The sequence below is a fragment of the Neovison vison genome, chromosome 12, assembly GCF_020171115.1.
Source record: "Neovison vison isolate M4711 chromosome 12, ASM_NN_V1, whole genome shotgun sequence".
NCBI lineage: Eukaryota > Metazoa > Chordata > Mammalia > Carnivora > Mustelidae > Neogale > Neogale vison.
The window spans coordinates 52,590,212-52,608,780 of record NC_058102.1 but is presented as its reverse complement, the minus strand read 5'-3'; the positions used below and the strand labels follow the sequence as shown (position 1 = coordinate 52,608,780).

At 40.1% G+C, this 18,569-nt stretch overlaps 1 protein-coding gene across 1 annotated transcript; it reads right to left on the bottom strand.

Annotated features, from left to right (window-relative positions):
- Positions 1–686: 686 nt before the first annotated feature.
- On the bottom strand, positions 687–9,337 carry APOBEC1 (apolipoprotein B mRNA editing enzyme catalytic subunit 1). Its single transcript, XM_044226824.1, has 5 exons — positions 9,242–9,337; positions 4,162–4,189; positions 2,125–2,522; positions 1,612–1,730; positions 687–950 (listed from the first exon to the last, which is right to left on the bottom strand). Exons 1-5 carry the CDS (start codon positions 9,255–9,257, stop codon positions 801–803), a joined length of 711 nt encoding a protein of 236 aa, XP_044082759.1. The 5' UTR covers positions 9,258–9,337; the 3' UTR covers positions 687–800.
- Positions 9,338–18,569: the final 9,232 nt, after the last annotated feature.

Below are 18,569 nucleotides of genomic sequence, written 5' to 3'. Positions count from 1 at the left end.
CATTTCTGTGAGTGGTATAAGATAGGGGTCCCCTTTCATTTTTTCCTTTTTAAATATTTTAGCATTTCTTTTCTTTTCTTTCTTTTTTTTTTTGTTTTTTTGCGTGCAAAATCGGTTTTCCCACCACCATTTATTGAAGAGATTATCTTTTCCTCATTGAATATTCTTTGCTTCCTTGCCAATATCAGATGACCATATATGCATAGGTTTACCTCTGGGCTCAGGATTCTGTTTTATTGATCTATATGTCCGTTTTTGATGCCAGTACCATACTGTTTTGATTACGAAGCTTTGGAATATAGTTTGAAATTACAAAGTATGATGCCTCCAGCTTTGATCTTGTTCCTCAGAATTATTTTGGGTTTTCAGGGTCTTTTGTGGTTTCATATGAAATTTAGAAATTTTTTATATTTCTGTAAAAAGTCATTAGAATCTTGTTAGGGATTACATTGAATTTATGGATCACTTTGGGTAGTATGGACATTTTAACATTATTAATTCTATCAACCCATGAACATGAGATATCTTTTCATTTATTTATGTTTTTTCCTTTGTCTTTAATCAGTAACCTAGGTTTCACAGTGTACAAACTTTTCACTTCCTTAGTCAAATTTATTCCTAAGTATTTTATTATTTTTAATACAATTGCAAACGAGATTTTTCAAAATTTATTTTTTCAGATCATTTGTTGTTGGTGTATAAAAACACAAACTGAAATTTTCTACATTTTGGTGGCACTCACTCTTCCGTGGGTCTTCAGTGTCTGCTATAGAAACAGTGTACACAAGGAACCACTCTGTTCATCTCCAAATCACAGGAAGTTGGATCAACCCTGTATCTAAAAGGATATGGGGTGGAATAATTTGGTAATGGCAGTTTTGAAGAGTAAGTCTGAACAATGTAAGCTGCTTTTGATTTCTTCTTGAAATCCTTAAACAGGGAGGGAGACTCTGGAAGAAAAAAAAGTTAGAATAATATTTTTCTTCATACTATTATTACCGGAAACATTTTATTTTATTTTAAGATTTATTTATTTATTTGAGAGAGAGAAGTGTGAGCAGGAAGGGGGGAGGGGCAGAGGGAGAAGGAATTCTCAAGCAGACTCCTTGCTGAGCATGGAGCCTGATGCGGGGCTTGATCCCAGGACCCCAAGATCATGACCTGAGCCCAAATCAAGAGCTGGCCACTTAACCCACTAAGCCACCCAGATGCCCTTACCACAGCATTTTAAAACATTAGTCGGAAGACTACTGAACAACTTTGAAGAGAATACAAATGGGACACCTCCCTTTCTTCAGTAGGATGGCACATACCAACATGGGAAAGGAGAATATCTGCAATTCTGCAGAGTCCGTGAGTGTAGTGATAATAATTTCAAGTTAACGTGGAATCTACGTATATCTTAGATCAGTTTATCCACTCCCTTCTCCCACTTTCTTCCTACAGAGGGATTGTTTTGTTCTCGCATTTTCTTCAGATGGATCAAGTAGTTAAATATAATATAAATGGCAAAAAGATGGTGAGGAAAGTACATGTCAATTCATCAGAAAAGGAGTTTGAAGAAGGATGCTTCTTTTGGCATGAGAATCTCTGCCCCTTAGAGTAACTTACTAGAATTATGCAGTAGAGTTCCAGCTCATACAGCTTCATCCACAGCTCGGGGTATCTTGGCCAGTGATCTTCTTTCCCAGGTGGGTAGTTGACAAAATTCTTCCAGCAATGATCATACTCTGAGGAAACACAAATCTTGGTTCATTCCACAAATACAGAAGAAATTTACTTCAGGGAGCCCAACTTACATACTGTCTAGAAAACCCATTAGCCTTTTTAGCACTGGAGAAGGGCCACTTTCCCCCAGAATCCCTAAAAAAGAACAAAGATGAAGATGGCTGAGAGGTCATAGTGGCAGGAATGGAGAAAGGGGTCCTCTTTTTGATACTTCCTTCGTATGAAGTTCAGACCCTGTCCTTTCTTACATGATTTTGGACTTTCACTTCTGAGACTTTCAGATAATAATAATTAATAATAATAATAATAATAATAATGGGATAACCAGTATCCTGGCCTTGAAACATACCAGCACCATGGTCTCTCATAAACCGTGAGATTCTTTGTTGTTTTTACCTGGGGCTCTCATGACCCGGACAGTCACACCACTTTTGAGGAGGTCCCGGAGTCCTTGCCGGTTTTGTGGATCCATGTGCCAGAAGAGCCGTGTTACATAAATAACCAGAGTGACACTAGGGCGTTGACTCAAAAATCCTCTAATAGCCTTGGAGCATTCCCAACACGGACTCCAGGACAGGAACCAGGTGATAGAACAGTGGGTGGATGGGCAATACCGTCTTTCTGAAGTAAATTTTTCTATAAAATTGAGTTCCACGTGGTTGGCAGTATTTTTGCCCGTGTTTCGCCACATCTTACTGCTTGTGCCCCACTGGATTTCATAGAGCAGGCAGGCCTCTTTACGGAGTTCTCTGGGATCAAAGAAGACTTCAAATTCCCAGGGTTCAATTCTCCTCCTGAAACACAAGCAGCATTCGCATGTTGTCACGCTATCTTTGGAGGGACCTTGAAAATCACTTCCTACTCCCCTCTTCTGTCAGGCAGATATATAACATGACATCTCAGGAAACCTTGTTTCCTATTCTATTTCTCCAAGTTATCTAGGAAGGTCCATTTTAATTATCAGAGTTTCTCTCACAAGCATAGTGAAGAGATTTTTCCCAACCCATCTTATTTGGTTACCATTCTCTCTATACTGTCATCAACTAATTTTGAATCAGATGTAAATGTGTCCTTGTTTCTCTTTTAAAGGCTTCTCTTTGGGGCACCTGGGTGACTCCGTTGCTAAGCGTCTGCCTTTGGCTGGGGTCATGATCACGGTCCTGGGACTGAGCCCTGTATTCGGCTCCCTGATCCTGCTCGGCAGGAAGCCTGTTTCTCCCTCTCCCACTCCCTCTGGCTGTGTTCCCTCTCTTGCTTTCTCTCTATCAAATAAATAAAATACTTATTAAAAAATGAAATAAAGGCTTCTCTTTATTTTCTAATCTTTCTATCTCATCATGGAGTTGCCAGGTCCTGATCGTTAATCTTCACCATGCCTCAATATACTCTAACTAGATTTTAGGTGTAGAAGCCTCAAATTGCCAACAAGAGTCTATTGCCAAGTCTGAGAAGAGAAAGAGTCAGCCTCAGGATTCTTCCACATTAAATTCTGTATACTAATTACTCACAAGAAAAAAATTCAAACTGGTCCCAATAACATCTTTATTCATTTATTTTTTTAAGATTTTATTTTTAAGTAATCTCTACACCCAACGTGGGGCTCAAACTTACGACACTGAGATCAAGAGTCACAGGCTCTACTGACTGAGCCAGCCAGGCACCCCTCCCAATGACATCTTTAGATTTAATATTTTCCATGCGTCAAAGCTGGAACTCAGGGGAGACTCAGGATTGTGCTGAGGATTCTTCTTTGCAATACTGTTGAGTCATCAGCTTACTACACCCTAATATTTCCACTCATCCCTAAAGTATTACATTTATTTATTACATAGATCAGTCCTTCCACCCATCATGAGATAATATATTCCCTCTGCTATCATGCTACATCTGAAAAATGGGCGTATAGTATAAAACAAAAGGATGAAATCAAAGTGACAAATGAATTCTCCAGACTTTTCACTAATGGCTATACAATCATGTGATTTAAACAGAGAAGAAACAGAGGCAAGGCAAAAATGGAACAAAGCTGGAAGGTAATTTACTTGACCAAAAACCAAAAGATATACAAACAAATATACAGAAAGCAGTGATGGTAGAGAATGAAGTTAGAAAAGGTAAAAAGAGTGGCACCTGGGTGACTCGGTGGGTTAAGCCTCTGCTTTTGGCTCGGGTCGTGATCTCAGGGTCCTGGGATCGAGCCCCACATTGGGCTCTCTGCTCAGCGGAAAGCCTGCTTCCCTATCTCTCTCTGCCTGACTCTCTGCCTACTTGTGATCATTCTCTCTGTCAAATAAATAAGTAGATAAATAAATCTTTTTAAAAAAGGCAAAAAGAAAAGAGTAGGAGCATGATAAAAGAAGAAAGGAAAAATATGGAAAGCTATAGTCCTATAGCTCTTGTATTAAATGCTCACTCTGATAGTTTTATTCTTACCTCAAGGTGGCATCTCCTGCTGAAGGACCTGTTGACCAAGAGATGATTATGTCAGATAACACCCACATACAAATTTAGCTAAGAAAAAAATACTCTGTTCTTCCAAACCTGCAAACCATATCAGAAAATGAAGTGAAAAATTCTCTCCTGTATTAACTGGATTGGACCATTAAGAAAAGCAAGTTTCTAAGGGCTTTGCCAAAACCTGTTTGTGCAATCCCAAACCAAGTAATCCTCCTTAAGGCTCCTACAAGAATGATTAAGTGCAATGAGAAAGTCATTCCTCAGAGGCTCCTATGGTAATTTCTCTGTGTTTCCATAGCGTCTTGTATCTCCTTCATCATAGCCATCATGCTGTATTTTTTTAAATATTTTATTTATTTATTTGATGGAAATAAATAAAATCTAAATAAATAGATTTGTTGATAGTGAGAGAGGGAATACGAGCGAGTGGAGGTGGAGGGGTGGGAGCGGGAAGCAGGCTCCCCACTGAGCAGGGAGCCTGATGCGGGGCTTGATCCCAGGACCCTGGGATCATGACCCGAGCCAAAGGCAGACACTTGAAGACTGAGCCACCCAGGTGCCCCAATCATGCTGTATTTTGATTGTTATTTATATGTCTATAATAACACTGATTGTAGATTATGTGAGATATGGATTAGTATATCTTATTCCAGACCCTATCACACTGCCTGAAACATGTTGGTTAGCAATAGATATTTGTTGAGAAAATACCTGAATGAATCTCACTACTATCCATTATAGGATAGCTATTGATAGATAGATAGATAGATAGATAACAACATTGTGCAGAGAAAGTGGATTTCTCATATATTGCTGATGGGAATGTAAATTGGTACAGTCTCTCTTGGAAATAGTTTGGGTGTTCCTTAATTAGAAACAACAACACAGGGGCGCCTGGGTGGCTCAGTGGGTTAAAGCCTCTGCCTTCGGCTCAGGTCATGATCTCAGGGTCCTGGAATCAAGCCCCACATCGGGCTCTCTGCTCCACAGGGAGCCTGCTTCCTCCACTCTCTCTCTGCCTGCCTCTCTGCCTACTTGTGATCTCTGTCTGTCAAATAAATAAATAAATAAATAAAATCTTTTAAAATTTTTTTAATTAAATAAATAAAGCCACCTCTTAAAAAATAAATAAAAAAATTAAAAAAAAATAAAAACAACAACACGGGGGTGTCTGGCTGGCTCAGCTGGTAGAGCTGTTAATGAGGGGTTTACTAAATGATAAGCACTCTTTGAAATACAGGAACAGGGAACCAAAAAAAAAAAAAATCTCTATCTTTACGCTCATGGAGTTTATATACTAAGCCACGGATTTTATTTGAAGTGTCCTGGGAAGCCATTAGCACATGTAAGGACTATCCAAGTACAAGTACTAGATTTTAGAGGCCCATACTTCTCAAGACTCAGAGCTTTGAAGATGAAATGGACACTGGCTTGACCTGAATTCAAAATATTCACAGAACAGAATTCTAAAGCTCTGAGGGCAGAAATGCAAGTCATTTGTTTTATTTGGAGAAACGTGGACATTTATTTTGGAAACAAGCATTCCTGTTAAGGGTTTGCTTCCTGGTTATTTGAAATCTAAAATTTGGGGAAGCAGGAGAAAAGGGTCATAAATCAAAAGATGCAATTGTTTCCATTACCAGTCTCTCTTTTCCAAGAAAGAGAAGACACAGAGCAAAAGGCTCTCCTAACATGATACCCTTTCTCAGGGGGCCAGAGAGATGCACAAGTCACTGCCACCTCTGAGGGTGAAGTGGCTGTGCAGCGATGCGGGCAGGACCTTCAGCCTATCCTGCTGGCAGACCTTCACTCTGAGATGGTGTTTTTAAGCCAAGAAGAGTCACAAGACTTGGAAGACACTTCCTCCAAAATGGGAGGAATTTTGCCCAAGGCTGTGTGTGTGTGTATGTGTGTGTGTGTGTGTGTGTGTGTGTGAGAGAGAGAGAGAGAGAGAGAGAGAGAGTTGAGGGGTCCAGAGTATGCCACTGGCATAAAAATTATTTGGATCTGAAGACATTAAAAAAATAGACTGTCTTCCCCTGAAATCTCTTATTTTCCTACAAACAGAGCCTTCCAAAAGAACTCAAAAGAAATCAGTTGTCGTAAGTCCCATCCCCTGGAACAAACCAGGAGAGACTGACTCTTAGCACTCAAGATACACCCACACACATGGTCACAAAAGCATATGTCCAGCTAGTCTCCCAAGGGCCCATCTAGATTTCCTAAAAGTTTATTTGTTTTTTCTATAAGTGCTCTTGTGCATCTCTGCTTTTCCTCTTAAGGTGGTATTTAAGCCCCAAACTCTAAACACCTCTTTGAATCACATTTTTGTGAACTCTTGTATGCATGTTTGTCTTTTCTTTCGCTAATCTGTCTTTTGTTAGTTTAAATATGAAGGCACCCAAAAACAGAATCTATGAGGGTAGAGGAAAATTTTTCCTCCCCAGCTCTGTGTATGTTTGTGCTGGCTGCAACTGTCTGTGCATTTGTACTAGATGGTAGAGGGATAGTCCAGAGAAGATCCATGGTGCAGTTTCCTATAGATGGAAGATGATCCTAGTTAGAGGGTGGGACCTTTTTTTGAGAGAGAGAAAGCATGTGCAGGAGCAGTGGGGAGGGGCAGAGGGAGAGAGAGGATTTTAACAGGATTTAAGCCCAGCATGGAATGCTGGAGGGGTGGGGGTGGTGGTTGACACCCTGAGATCATGACCTAAGCCAAAATCAAGAGTTGGTCACTTAACCAACTGAGCCACCCAGGTACCCCTGGAGTATGGGACCTTTAAAAAAAAAATTAGCCAGATGTTTAAAAAAGAAAACAAAACAGGACTGGGTGCTTGGGTGGCTCAATGGATTGACGTCTGCCTTTGGCTCAGGTCATGATATCAGGGTCCTGAGATTGAGCCCCACGTTGGGCTCTCTGCCTAGCAGGGAGCCTGCTTCCCCTCTCTCTCTCTGCCTGCCTCTCTGCTTACTTGTGATCTCTCTCTCTCTCTCTCTGTCAAATAAATAAATAAAATCTTAAAAAAAAAAAAAAAGGACAGAGTCAGGAGTCAAGAAACACTATCCTAAGTGAGACCTGAAGAATAAATCTCTTATCCTTAAGAGGATATACAGGGAATTTAAACACTGAGCTGGTGGAGGAAAAGGGTGGCTAACACCTTGAAATGGGTGCTTCTCAGACAATCCAAACTGGGGCCTTTGAACCAGCAGGTCCACACAGAGGGAACCCTGTAGAAACAGAGGCCATACCTATAGAAGAAGGTCGAATTCATGGTGGATGAAGCAGCAGTGAGAACTACAGAGAAAGTGAGATATATTCTTAGCATCTACCCCTTTCATGCAAGGCAATGATGCACAATGAGCTATAGGAATTGGGATAGTCTGAGGGGGTAAAATGCCCCACCTTCAGAGGAAAGTCTAGGAAAATTATTTGGATACTTCAGCTAAATAATGCCTTTAGTCTTTCCCCCAACATGCCACTCAGAAGAGAATTTTTGTAGAGGAAAAGGATAATGGAAAAAAATATATATATTGTTTCTTAAAACCCAAGACTGATTTGTGTATCCTCTCCTATCATCATGCCCACATTTATGCAAAGTCTCCTCACTGATCTCTTTGCTTCCAAGTCTTCTCTGCTACCAGTGACAAAGCCACCAAGTGCCAGCTAAGTATGTCTAAAGCACTATTTTAGGCACACCTGGGTGGCTCAGTTGGTTAAGCATCTGACTCTTGATTTCAGCTTAGGTCACAATCTCAGGGTTGTGAGATCAAGCCCGGTGTCGAGCCACCCTGGGTGTGGAGCCTGCTTAAGATTCTCTTTCTCTCTCTGCCTCTCTCCTGCTCTAAAAAAATTAAAATAACAGGCACCTGGGTGGCTTAGTTGGTTAAGCATCTGACTCTTGGATTCAGCACAAACCCTGATCTCATGGTTTGTGAGATTACGCCTCACATCAGGCTCCGTGCTCAGTGAGAGTCTGCTTGGATATTCTTTCCTTCTGCTCCTTCCCCTGCTCACTTGCTCTCTCTCTAATAAAATAAAATGAAAGCACTATTTTAGTCATCACTATGAGATTCACAAATTCTCCAAAGATCTTCTCTGACCAAAATCGACTTCAATTTCCTTAGCCTAGTATTCAAAGCCCTCTGTAATATCACTCCAGGATCATTCCAGGTTTACTTTCCTTTTTTTTTTTTTTTTAAATTTTAAGTTTATTTATTTATTTGAGAGAGAGAGAGTGGTGGGGAGGAGCAGAGAGAGAATCCTCAAGCAGACTCCTGACTGAGCCAGAGCCCACCGTGGGGCGCCATCTCATGACCTTGAGATCCAGACCCTGAGATTGTGACCTGAGCAAAACCAAGAGTCGGTTGCATGACCAACTGTGCCACCCAGGTGCCCCTCCAGCTTTGCTTTCTAATCTCACTGCAGAGTGTTTCCCCAGACTCTCCTAGAGCCTAATCGGTTTACTCTTTGTATTTCCAAATGTATTTCCATATATATTTATACTCCGTTTACTCTCTATATAGTTCCAAATATATTTATATTTGTAAATTCTCTCAAAATTTTTGTGTCAACCAAAACTCTCTTTCTCTTTGCCTATCCAAATTCTACTCTTTCAAGATCCAGCTCAAATTCCACGTCAGCTGAAAATCATTTCCTTCCACATCTTGAAGTTTTTTCCCTCTCCCATGAATTTCTACAACGTTAAGTAACTGAATCTTAAATTATCAATTAACACGCCCTTGTGCTTTCACTTTTGTTGCTATTTTAAACTATTAACAGTTGCATTTTTTTTTACTTAATTTTTTATTATGGTGAAATAAGCATTGGTTTGGTATCATTTGATCAAAATCATTTGTGGATGTGAATAGTTAGTATCAGTAACAATAATAAATCCTGTTTAAGAATAATATCAATATAGTAGTTAATAGGAAAATTGAAAAATGCCTAAGGACACAAGCACAGGCAGGACACACACACACACACACAAACACACACACACAGATTTTTGCCTTTTTCAAGAACAAGGAGTTTGCCAGGGCCCCAGGTCCAGTTTACCTTTGTCAGAAGCCATGGTGCTCTGTCACTGGACTTTTCCCCTGGAACTGTATATCGTGCTGATTGCTCTTACCAACAACATGCCTGAACATGGTAGGTGTGACCACCGCTACCTGGCTTGGGCAGAGGATGACTCAGTCCTGAGTCTCAGCCAATTACTGGGTATCTAGATTGTACAAGATATGGGGATTTGCATCAATATGTTGATAAGAAAACTTATGCTTCAAATCATTAATCCTTTTTTTAAAAGATTTTATGTATTGGATTGGCCAGTTAGCTCAGCTGGTTAGAGGCATGGTGCTAATAAAGATTTTATTTACTTGAGAGAGAGACCCCAAACAGGGGGAGCAGCAGAGGGAGAGGGAGAAGCAAGCTTTCTCCAAGCAGGGGGCCCCACTCGGAGCTCAATCCTAGGATAATCAGAGCCAAAGGCAGACACTTAACCAACTGAGCCACCCAGGCACGCCTGAATTTCTAAGTTCTTCCCTGATAACATCTGAATTTAGTAACTTTTCCCTTTCCTTAAATTAAGTCTGACCCATCATTCTTTTATTAGAGAGCACAAAGGAAGAACAAACGGGAGAAAGAATTAACCTGTTTGTATAAACTGAAGACTTTCAGTGGACTGCTTTTTAGCTATTATTTACTTATTTCCAACTTCCTCCTATTTTGCTCTTTGGCCCAATCCTGTTGGAATGGGGAAGGGCACTGTTAGATGCAAAATCAGAAGAACTTTGGCCTCTGAGTTGGGTAATTATTGTACAAGTCTTAGGTGATCCCTCTTCCTTTTTGAAGCAAAGGTTAAGTGTATGGCCAAGTCCATTTCTGCTTTTTCATCCTTCAAGAAAGTGAATACTGTGCTCCAGATTACCATTGTCCCCCTGTTGCCTGACCTCTGGCTCAGGCATCTCTGTGTTTCAGCACAGACTCCCAGAATTGAGGTCACTTTCAAGATCTAAGTCTCCCTCCCTCTAGCATCTCAGATCTAGAGCTTCTGAAATGGAATCTCAAGAACCATGAACCCTGTACCTGAGCCCTAAATATAAGACAGTTCTTAATCATGAAAGTCAAACTAGAGTTTCTGTAGGCAAAGCAGTTGTCCAAGTGGCAGGTGAGAGTTTTGAAGAAGAGACAGAAGTGTCACATCATAAATGAAGGCCCTTCAGAAGCCAGGTGTTTCAAATTTGTATTTGTGGTAAGTAGAAGAACAGCCCCCTCCACGCCATGTCTGCCTCCTATATCTGGAACCTGTAAGTGTGGTACTTCACAATGGCATATGAGACTTTGCAGGTGTGATTAAGTTAAGGACCTTGGGGTAAGAAGATTATCCTATCATGAGTACCCTTATCCTATTATCCTATCAAAAGTACCTTGTAAGAATGATGCAAAAGAATCGGGGTCAGAGAAAGCCCTGTGACTATGAAAGCAGAGATATGTTTGGAAGGGGCCAGGATAGAGAATGAGGACAGCCTACATGGAAAGGCATGTAAATGGATTTTTCCCTAGAGCCTCCTTAAGAAATGTTACCCTGATGACACCTTGATTTTAGCCAGTGAGATCCTATTGCATATTTCTGACCTCCAGGCCCATATGATAATTTATGTTGTTTAATACCACTAAGTTCATGGTATTTGTTACAGCAGCAAGAAGAAACTAATATGACCACACTCATGGAAGGCACATATGCAATAGTTAAGATGGAGTGTAATTTGAGTTTGTTCCTATTAGATTTTTTTATTGAGTGCTTGTCATCAAGGGTATTTCTGTACCCTTGAGTACCCTAAGTGTTGGAAAACTTAGAGCTGGGGCTCCTTAGGTAGCTCAGTATGTTGAGCCTCTGACTCTTGGTTTTGGCTTAGGTCATAATCTCAGAGTCATGGGATTAAGGTCCAAAAGGGGCTCTGTGCTCAGCACGGAGTCTGCTTCTCTCCCTCTCCCTCTGCCTCTCCTCTACTTGCTATCTCTGTCTCTCTCTTTCTAAAATAAGTAAATAAATATTCCAAAAAAGAAAGAAGAAAAGAAAACTCAGGGAACATCTGGGTGGCTCAGTTGGTTAAGGGTCTGCTTTGGGCTTAGGGATTGAGCCCCATGTAGGGGTCTCTTCTTGGTAGGGAGCCTACTTCTCCCTCTCTGTGCCACTCTGCCTACTTGTGCTCTCTGTGTCAAATAAATAAATAAAATCTTAAAACACACACACAAGGAAATACCACTTCATAACCTCTAGGATGGCTTTAATAAAAAAACACGACAGTAGCAAATATTGGTGAAGATATGGAAAAACTAGAACTCTTGTGAATTGCTGTTAGTAATGTTAAATGGTGTGTACAGCCACTCTGGAAAATAGCTTGACAGTCCCTCAAAATATTAAACATAAAGTAACCAAATGATCTGACAATTCCAAAAGAATTAAAAATATATCTCCACACAAAAACTTGTACATGAACTTGAATTGCAGTATTAATCATAATAACCAGGGCCCTGGGCTGGCTCAGTTGATGGAGTGTGTGACTCTTGACCTCAGGGTTGTGAGTTGGAGTCCCATCTTGGGTGTAGAAATTTACTTAAAAATAAAATCTTTTAAGGGCATTGGGTGGCTTGGTCAGTTAAGCATCTGACTCTTGATTTCAGTTCAGATCATGATCTCAGTGTCATGAGATCAAGCCCAGCACAGAACCTGCTTAATATTCTTTTTCTTGGGGCACCTGGGTGGCTCAGAGAATTAAGCCTCTGATTTTGGCTCAGGTCATGGTCCCAGGATCCTGGGATCAAGCCCCACGCCAGGCTCCCTGCTCAGCGGGGAGCTTGCTTCTCCCTCTCTCTCTGCCTGCCTCTCTGCCTACTTGAGATCTCTCTCTCTCTCTCTGTCAAATAAATAAATAAATAAAATCTTAAAAAAAAAATCTCTTTCTCTCTTTAACCTCTACCCTTCCTCCAACCCTTATATATGTGCTCCCTCCCTCTCCCTCTCTCTAAAAAAAAGTAAGTAAATAAAATTAAAATTAAACCTTAAAAAAAAAAAACTCATACTAGCTAAAAGGTAGAAACAATTCAAGTGTCCGTCAACTGATGAATGGATAAATAAGTTGGGGGATAACCATACAGTGAAATATTATTCAGCTATAAAAAGGAAAGGGGCGCCTGGGTGGCTCAGTGGTTTAAGGCTCTGCCTTCGGCTCGGGTCATGGTCTCAGGGTCCTGGGATCGAGCCCCACATCGGGCTCTCTGCTCGGCGGGAAGCCTGCTTCCCCCTCTCTCTCTGCCTGCTTCTCTGCCTACTTGTGATCTCTCTCTGTCTATCAAATAAATAAATAAAAATCTTTTTTAAAAAAATAAATAAATAAAAAGGAAAGAAGTAGTGATACATGCTACAACACAGATAAAGCTTGAAAACATTATCCTCAGTGAAAGAACCCAGTCACAAAAGGTCATAGTTGAATGAGTCTGTTTGAATGAGACTTCCAGAAGAGGCAAATCCATAGAGATAAAAAGTACATTAGTGGTTTTTAGAGGATGGGGGCAAGGGGTGAAAGGACTTGGGAACTATCTGCTAATGGGAATGGGATTTATTTTAGGGGTTAATAAAAATGTTCTGGAGTTAGATGGTGGTAATGGTTTTACACTTGTGAATATAGTTATTAAAACCACTGAATTTACTTTAAAATGATGAAATTTTTTTAATTTTAATTTTTTAAAATTTTCTTTTCAGTGTTCCAGAATTTCTCCCAGTGCTCCATATGCCCTCCATAATACCCATCACCAGGCTCACCAAACCTCCCACCCCCATCCCCTCCAAAACCTTCAGTTTGTTTCTGAGAGCCCACAGTCTCTCATGGTTCATCTCCTCCTTCAATTTCCCCCAACTCCCTTCTCCTCTCAATATCCCCATGTCCTCTGTTTTATTCCTTATGCTCCACAAATAAGTGAAACCATATGATAATTGACTCTCTCTGCTTGACTTATTTCACTCAGCATAATCTCCTCCAGTCCCGTCCATGTTGATACAAAAGTTGGGTATTCATCCTTTCTGATGGAGGCATAATATTCCATAGTATATATAGACCACATCTTCTTTATCAAAAATGATGATTTTTTTAAAGATTTTATTTATTTGTTTGAGAGAGAAAGGAGCAGGAGGAGGGAGAGGGAGAAGTAGACTCCTTGCTGAGCAGGGAGCCCCATGTGGGGCTTAATCTAGGACCTTGGGATCATGACCCAAGTTGACGGCAGATGCTTAACTGATTGAGCCATCCAGGCATCCCATTTATTTATATTTTGGAATAAGAAGTCCTACTCTGTGCTATCCCACCCAAATCAGAACACATAACTTTGCTTACAGGGCACACACCTAGTTGTAGATCAGTTTATCAGATATTTAATGTTCTAGCTGAGAAAGAAGGTAATGTGTGTCCCATAGCCATGAAGTCAGAAATGGCATGCTCTTCTCTAGCCCTGGGCATAATGGCCCCCAGGAGAAAACTTCATTAACTCAGGAGTGAACCAACCTGCCAACAACAACAGAACTGAAGAAGAAGGAAATGGCTACCCTTTTATTAATTTTAAATAACTTTTAAAAATATAATATAGGGGGGCGCCTGGGTGGCTCAGTGGGTTAGGCCGCTGCCTTCGGCTCAGGTCATGATCTCAGGGTCCTGGGATCGAGGCCCGCATCGGGCTCTCTGCTCAGCGGGGAGCCTGCTTCCTCCTCTCTCTCTGCCTGCCTCTCTGCCTGCCTGTGATCTCGCTCTGTCAAAGAAATAAATAAAATCTTTAAAAAAAAAAAAAATATATATATATATATATATAATATAGGGGTGCCTGGGTGGCTCGGTCGAGTCAGGTACGATCTCAGGGTCATGGGATGGAGCCCCGTGTCAGGCTCTGCTTTCAGCAGAGAGTCTGAAATTCTGGCTTTCCCTATTCCCCTCCCGCTCCAAAATAAATAAATCTTTAAAATATATAATATAATATAATATAATATAATATAAATGTATTAAGCACAGAACGTAAATCAAAATCCTTAGTAAACTCAGGAAATCTAGCAGCAACAACTCCATTCAATTCAGAAGTAAATTTAGCAATGCAGCCTCAGGAATCGTGGTGTAAGGCAGAAAGAACTCAAGGTGTGAGGTGAGAAAGGTCAGGAAAGGAAGACAGATCCTTCATAGGCTGGTGGCAGGAGAGAAGGAGCACTAAGTCGGTGTTGTATTCGGTAAGCAGAAGCCAAGTCAGGCCCTGCAAAGTCTTTATTTAAAATTTTTTTTTTTAAGATTTTAGTCATCTGTTCGTCAGAGAGAGAGAGAGAGCACACTTGCGAGCGGGGGAGGGGCAGGCAGAGGAAGAAGCCGGCTCCCCGCTGAGCAGGGAGCCCAATGTGGGACTTGATCCAGGAATCCTGAGATCTTGACCTGGGTTGAAAGCAGACGCTTAACCAACTGAGCCAGGCAGGCATCTCTGAACTCTAGTTTTCTATAGCCCATTCTCCTTTGCTCTTCCCAGCGGAGGACAATGGCACACTGAAGTCAGCGCTCACTCTTCCTACATATAAAGAAGGCCCAACCAATGGAAAGACCCCAGAGAAATGGGGACTCCAGCAGTCCTGAAAGTGATTGAAATTTTTCCCTTAAATGCGGAGGACTGTCTGCTAGATAGAAGACTACTTAGGGGTGCCTGGGTGGCTCACTGGGTTAAAGCCTCTCCCTTCAGCTCAGGTCATGATCCCAGAGTCCTGGAATCGAGCCCCGCACTGGGCTCTCTGCTCAGCGGGAAGCCTGCTTCCTCCTCTCTCTCTGCCTGTCTTTCTGCCTACTTGTGATCTGTCTGCCAAATAAATAAATAAAACCTTAAAAAAAAAAAAAAAAAGAAGACTCTACTTAGTCTACTTAGTTATGTGCTCCATAACCAAGAATTACTATAACCTAGACCAACTCTTTCTTAATTTTCAAGAGTACTTTTTTATTCAAACCTCCATTTTTTCCCCCATTCTAGTCTACAATTTCTTTAATATTTTCACTACTCTAATACTTTGGTTAATCCACTAACCATGGAATAATGGCATTTTATAATTACTATTGTTTCTTTTATTATATTTTATATTTTATTTTTTTAAAGATTTACTTTTTAATTTATTAGAGAGAGAAAACGAGTGGTGAGGAAGAGCAGAAGGAGAGAGAGAAAGAGAGAAGCCAACTCCTTGTCAAGCAGCTAAGCCCCCATGCGGGGCTCAATCCCAGCACCCAGAGATCATGACCTGAGCCAAAGACAGACACTTAACTGACTGAACCACCCATTTACTGGCTCTACTATTTTATTAGACTGAGTGCCCCTAATTACTACTATTTCTGTTCTAATATTTTAATGACAGATGATTTAAAGAATGTATTTTGATTTTGTGCAACTCTCTTCTAAAATCCCAAATTATCTCCTAAACACTTGGATCAGATTACCTTTTATACCAAAAAGTAGTCCTTATTGTAAATATCTATCTACATAGAACACAAGCAAGGATAAGATTGAATAACCAGATTTCTCCCATAATACTATAAAATAAATTATTGTTATGCTGAAATAAAAATTGAGTAAGTATATTTTATGTTTAAAAAGTATATTTTAAAAGTATATTTAAAAATATATAAAGTATATTTTTAAAATGATAGTGTATAAAAAATAAAGATCAGTTCAATGAAATAAAACTGTAAAGATAATTTAGTTCAGAAATAATCTGCACCACAGGATGATTTTGTTTTTGTTTTTGTTTTTGGCAGAAAAGCAAGGTTTATTGAGTGATAGATAGTAAAAATGGTACAAAGCTCCAGAAGAGGGAGGGGATCCGAAAGGGTTGCCAGAACAAGATGATTTGTAATATTTGTCCAGCATGATTGGGATCATTCCAATCAATATGAGCAGCTTATTTACTCAATAAAGCAAGCTTAGCATGTCATATTATAAATAAGAAAGCCATTATCCAAGCAAGCATGTTGTTGCCCAATTAAAGAATATTAATAGAAGGGTATGATCTGAAATGACTATAATTCCTCTAGTATCTGGACCTGGAGGTTAATCGATCTTGCCATTTGGATCATTTAACTAATTCCCTTCCTCTGATTTCCCAATACATGTTCTATGCTAACTTGTTTTCCATGTGCACTTTTCCATCAAACACACTATGCTAGCTAACCCTCTTCCCTTGGCATCTTATGGTAAGCCCATATATTAATGACTGATTTGCAGGTGAAATTTTATGTATTTTGTTTATGCTAATCAGACTCACTTGTTCAAGGCTGAATGCACTACCAGGAATGCTGGGACCACATTAGCCCCCCACCAAAGTATTGCTATATTTACCAAAACAACCACCTATCTTTCTTCTGTCACATTGATTGCTCAGCTCTTTCTTCAACAAGTACAATTCGAAAGTCCTTCTGTAAACATATTGACGCAGGTGGTTATTGTTTGCAACATCGTGATTGTTTCACTGAATTGTTCTAAATGATAGATCTAAAGCCAATCTCCCCCTGCTATCAGTCAGAACAGTGTTTTCAGTTCAAATGATGCATTTGACAAAGTGCTTTTTATACGTCCTTTTGTTTGTGCTCAAGGATAGGCATTCAGAGTTGCTACAAGTTCTGTAGCCTCATCTCCATTGTCCTTATAAATTACCCATTCACTGCTGTTCTACACTGAAGTCCTGGCTAGAGGAGGAGATTGAAAAAAAAAAAAAATTGTGTCCATTCTATTCAAATGATGGTTGCAGTTTGTTTGAATACCTTCAGTGTTCAGTAACAGATTAATCTATTGTGAAATAAACACGTCATGGATTACTCCTCAGCAGTTGGGGGTGCCTGGGTGGCAGTTGCGGGGGGATAGATTATATCCCTAACTATATTAACCTGTAAGAATCTCTGAAACAAAAGAGGAAAAACAAGTGGTAGAAGAATATACTCCAATACTGCTTCTATAAAGTTCACATATTTAAGCAGCAATGCTTTACATTATCTTTGGTTCTAAACCTATGTAGTAAAATTACAGAATGGGAATGGGAAAGACATCAACTTCAGGATGGTGGTTTCTTTTTTTTTTCCCTTAGGATTTTAAAAAATGTATTTATTTGAGAGAGAATGAGAAGTGGAGAGGGGCAGAGGGACAGAGAGGGAAGCAGACTCCCTACTGAGCAGAAAGCCTGATGCGGGGCTCGATCCCAGGACCCTGGCTGGAATCATGACCTGAGCCGAAGGCAGATACTTAACCAACTAGGCTACCCAGGATGTACCCCAGGATGGTGGTTTCATTAGGAGAATGGGAAGAGACTGGGAGGGTTAGATAGGCATCTTTATGTGTGTTTGTAATGTAGTTAAATTATAATGATCATCATTTTTTAAAAACCTAAAAATAAAACAAAAATTAAAAGTTGTGGCAGTAATCCAGGTGAGAGTGGTGAAGTTGACAGAAGATAGTGACAAAGGCATTAAAGAAGGGAGTAAATAAAGCAGTGATTGACAAACTTGCGCTTTAGTTCTCCCAACAGGGAAATGAGTGAACTCATACTTCCTGGTGCAATCCAAAGTATCCAACCAAGTCTAGAGTTTTGTATTTGAAGTCTGTGAATTTTGCATTTTACCCCAGGAGTCAATTTAAACCTTTGACTGTAATTCCAGGTTTTTTTTTCCAATTTATTTATTTTCAGAAAGACAGTATTCATTATTTTTTCACCACACCCAGTGCTCCATGCAATCCGTGCCCTCTATAATACCCACCACCTGGTACCCCAACCTCCCACCCGCCCCCGCCACTTCAAACCCCTCAGATTGTTTTTCAGAGTCCATAGTCTCTCATGGTTCACCTCCCCTTCCAATTTCCCTCAACTCCCTTCTCCTCTCTAACACCCCTTGTCCTCCATGCTATTTGTTATGCTCCACAAATAAGTGAAACCATATGATAATTGACTCTCTCTGCTTGACTTCTTTCACTCAGCATAATCTCTTCCAGTCCCGTCCATATTGCTACAAAAGTTGGGTATTCATCCTTTCTGATGGAGGCATTAATTCCAGGTTTAAAATTATTCTAAGTGGGGACAAAATATCGACAATGACATATGAACAAAAAGTCATAATACTATTTCACCATGAAAACTGTAAACAATATAAATCCCAATGATAAACACTCCCTTAAGTAATATATGTATCTAAATAATCATATATAACACAGCCACTAAATGAACTATGTAGATACTGGTGATTTGAAAAAAAATTCCTATGGTCACATTGAGTACAGAGAGATACAAAATTATATAAACAATGTGATCTCAGCTATAAAAATCATATATGACAACAAT

Coding starts and splice junctions, on each gene's coding strand:
- APOBEC1 (XM_044226824.1), bottom strand. Junction 2,523..4,161: donor GCAGGAGATGCCACCTTGAG/GTAAGAATAAAA, acceptor CTTGTGTTTCAG/GAGGAGAATTGAACCCTGGG. Junction 951..1,611: donor AACTCTACTGCATAATTCTA/GTAAGTTACTCT, acceptor TTTTTCTTCCAG/AGTCTCCCTCCCTGTTTAAG.